The sequence below is a fragment of the Buceros rhinoceros genome, unplaced genomic scaffold, assembly GCF_000710305.1.
Source record: "Buceros rhinoceros silvestris isolate BGI_N320 unplaced genomic scaffold, ASM71030v1 scaffold14111, whole genome shotgun sequence".
In the NCBI taxonomy this organism is placed as follows: domain Eukaryota; kingdom Metazoa; phylum Chordata; class Aves; order Bucerotiformes; family Bucerotidae; genus Buceros; species Buceros rhinoceros.
The window spans coordinates 33,799-37,112 of record NW_010396057.1 but is presented as its reverse complement, the minus strand read 5'-3'; the positions used below and the strand labels follow the sequence as shown (position 1 = coordinate 37,112).

The 3,314-nt window shown below is 45.1% G+C and overlaps 1 protein-coding gene across 1 annotated transcript in view; it reads right to left on the bottom strand.

Moving 5' to 3' along the window:
* Positions 1 to 3,314, bottom strand: part of AFF4 (AF4/FMR2 family, member 4) — a 29,221-nt gene that overhangs the window by 8,805 nt on the left and 17,102 nt on the right. The window contains exons 12-13 of the mRNA XM_010145770.1: positions 1,945 to 2,033; positions 226 to 463 (exon numbers count right to left, since the gene is read on the bottom strand). Of these exons, the coding sequence (XP_010144072.1) occupies positions 226 to 463; positions 1,945 to 2,033 (327 nt within the window). The remainder of the gene's footprint in view (positions 1 to 225; positions 464 to 1,944; positions 2,034 to 3,314) is intronic.

Sequence of the window (3,314 nt, the reverse complement as noted above, 5' to 3'; positions counted from 1 at the left end):
GGAAGATGACTAAAGACATTTCCCTAACTGACACAAGAACTTGGTAGGAACCCGCATCAGTACTCCACTGTCTCTCCCACGTTGTTTCCTAGTTTACAGACTTCCAAGGTACTTAAACACTGACATGAACCAGCGCCTATCTAAAACAGATCACATCTGAACTTGGCCTCTGAATCACTGTTCATGTCAGAGAAGTTGCAGGCATTTACTGCAGCAGCCCTTTACCTTGGTTTCTTTACCACCGCTAGAACCCTTCCCCTCCGTCTTCTTCTGTTTAGACGATGAGCTGCTTTTGCCACCGCTGCCGCTCTCCTTGCTAAGGTTGCTGCTGGACTTTAAGGACGACGATTGACTGACCGTCCTCTTCCGGGAGCTGTGCTCTTGCTTGGAGTCCTTCTGCAGGACTGGAGCAGCAGGAGATGGCAGTAGATCCTTCTCTTTGACAGCACTTGGTTTTGAAGACCTGACAAAATGAACAAATTCAGGTTTGAGGTTTCTTTCCTTAAAAAAACAAAACCAAAGCTATCAACCAACCAACCCAAACACCACACTTTTTAACTGTAAATATTTCTTTTTTTTTTGAACACAAGATTTTTATTTTTAGACCTAGCAAACCAGATATGGAGGAAAAAGGAAGAGACTAATTGTCTCGGCAAGTAGGTTTCTACAAAGCCAGAGTGAACTTGTTTCCACCATTTTACTTGTTCTGACCTGAAAACACAGTAGACAAGTTCTAACCATAAAACCACATCCCTACAACAGTTCTTAAAAAAACACCCTGAACACTTACAGCGTCAGAAATTAGGGCCGACATCAGCGCCGGCCTGTCTGTCGCAGAGCATCAGCCCAACAGCCCAGAAAAGGGATGGTCCAGACCAGCGTTCTTGGGAGCTGGTCGGTACCCTCTTACCTGGGCTGCTGAGGGCTACTGCCGGCTACTCCTGCCCTCCCAGAATCTTGATCTCTACACATTACTTCTATAAGATCATACAGTTCCATTTAATTAAATGTCCTCCAGATAGCTGCTTGATGATCACTTATCAGAAATAACAGGTACATAACCAAGCATAGTCAATCTAGCAATGCATCCGTCCGTTCTACACCCGTTTCCGAACAAACGGAAAGACACTGTCTAACTCAGAACGGGCAAACGAGAGCTCCAGCATCCGACGTGCTGCAGCTTCTCACACAGTTGTAACTGGGCAATTACTCACTAGACAGAAATATTTTCCATGACTCGATTATACCAGTTTTCAGTCGCCTGAGCTGAAATCGCAGTTTTAAAAGGCAGTGGAAAAAACCTTACTCCTTCCTGTGGACTAACACCAACCAGGAAATAAATTAAAGCATAAAAGCATGGAAATTTACAGAAGTAAGGTAAAGTAAGAGAGTATTAAACAATGTTATTATTTACCAATTCTGTACTACTCTGGTTTTGTGTCACTCACGCTTTTCTTTAGCTAATTATTCTGCAGATGTGAGGCTGAATCCATGGATCCAACCTCCATGCCATCAGCTTCCCAGACCAGTGAAGTAGTTTAGTCACAGTTTACAAACTCGCTACATGGAGAATTCGCGGATGGGGTTGATTTAAAAGCACAGACGTGGCGGATGCACGGCGGAGTTCTAACCCCAAACCAAACCCTGCTGTAGGGGTGTGAGGTGCCACAATACAGCAGCCCTCCACACAAGGGGTTATCTTACTCCTGTGACTTGGTCCTTGGCCAATGTTTTTGGTTATGGAAATTAAATTCCACCTCCTAGCAGAAACCCTGAAGTACACCTGACTGAGGGGTAAGAAACAATGACATTTTACCCACTGACTAACGATGAGGAAACTCTTTGGGGGGCAGCAGCAGGGAGAGAAGAGGGGGAAGATGAGGACCCATCTTCTGCTGGATCCCCCCGAGCCATCAATGTTGCAAACACAGTCCAGATACTCACTCCCTGCTGCTAGAAGTCTTGTGTCCTGACGGAGCTTTTTCTTCCAGTTTCGTTTTCTTGCTTTCACTGGCTCTGTTTTCATCCTCATTCTGAATAAAGCAAACAAGAAATACATCCAGGCAAATGTCCCCGTGTACAGTGTCACTCAGCATGGCAATGTTTCACATCAAGCGATTGAATTCAGCAGCCGTTTTGCAGCACACAGAGCAAGAGCTGCACAGACCACAAAAACACGCCCTACAGCACCTGGTCCATACCAAGTATTGACCAGACTCTGATACTGGAACATAACGAGAGGCTGTCTGGCTCCTGAATTACCAACCTATTCAAAGGAGCAGCAGCCAAGTTGTTCATTTTAGCACAAATATGATATCACCACGAAATACCAGAAACACCAGTAAAGATGGTACCAGTAAGAGCTCAGGGGCCAGATTTTACCTTGTGGAGCCCAGAAGAAGGCAGTCTCTCACTGAAGCTCAGAGATGCTGAAGATTAGATGTTTATATAAATCTAATCCTATAGTGGAAGGGTCTCAAAGGTAAATTTCTAAGCTGTCTTTAGCAAGCACTGGAGGTATCAAATAGAGACTAAAACGGTGCCTCAGAGTGAGCCACCTGCTAACACAGCCCCAAAGGGTTCATGGTTTTTGCACTAGTGCTGCAACCCTCAGCCTTATGGTGAAGGTTCTGGTTTAGATGCAAGAGATCTTTAATGCTGGAGCTCCAAATGTACTGAAAGGCGTAACTGGTTAAAGAAACAGAAGATGGGTGTATTCAGAGTCACTGGGGCACGTGAGTGCATACCCATCAACATCAGGAGTTAGACAGTAGGACTTGCAAAAAATAACTATTCGCTATACTGGGCAGAGTTATTCCCGTTTTACAAAAGCAGCTCATACTGTCTCACTTCCTTTCCTTATCCAGAGAAAACAGGAATCTTACGACAGGAGAAACTCTGTTTGCAGGCACATGCCATGTCTCCTAGACGACACTGATTTCAGCAAGTGATCAGGTTTACTTAGGTTGCTCAGTAGAAAAACTGGTTTAATTGCAACTATCCCTCTCCTCTGGACAGTCAAGTGACTCCAAGTGACGCGACACAATCCTTTCGATCTCACGTGTCAAGGTCTTACAACCCTGTCACAACGAAATTTGAGAGTGAAAGCCACAGTAGCACAATCCTGACTTTGGGGAAACCAGAAACGTATCAGACCTCACTGGGTCCCTGAGTCCATCTGACAGTCACTACTTTGCTCTTCCTACAACCTGCCTACGTGTTCTGAGGTTCCTGAAACAGCGTAAAATGACACCACCAACATCTTCTTACCATTCCTCCCCAAGAGCATTACTTCTGTTCAGCTCCCCCACTGA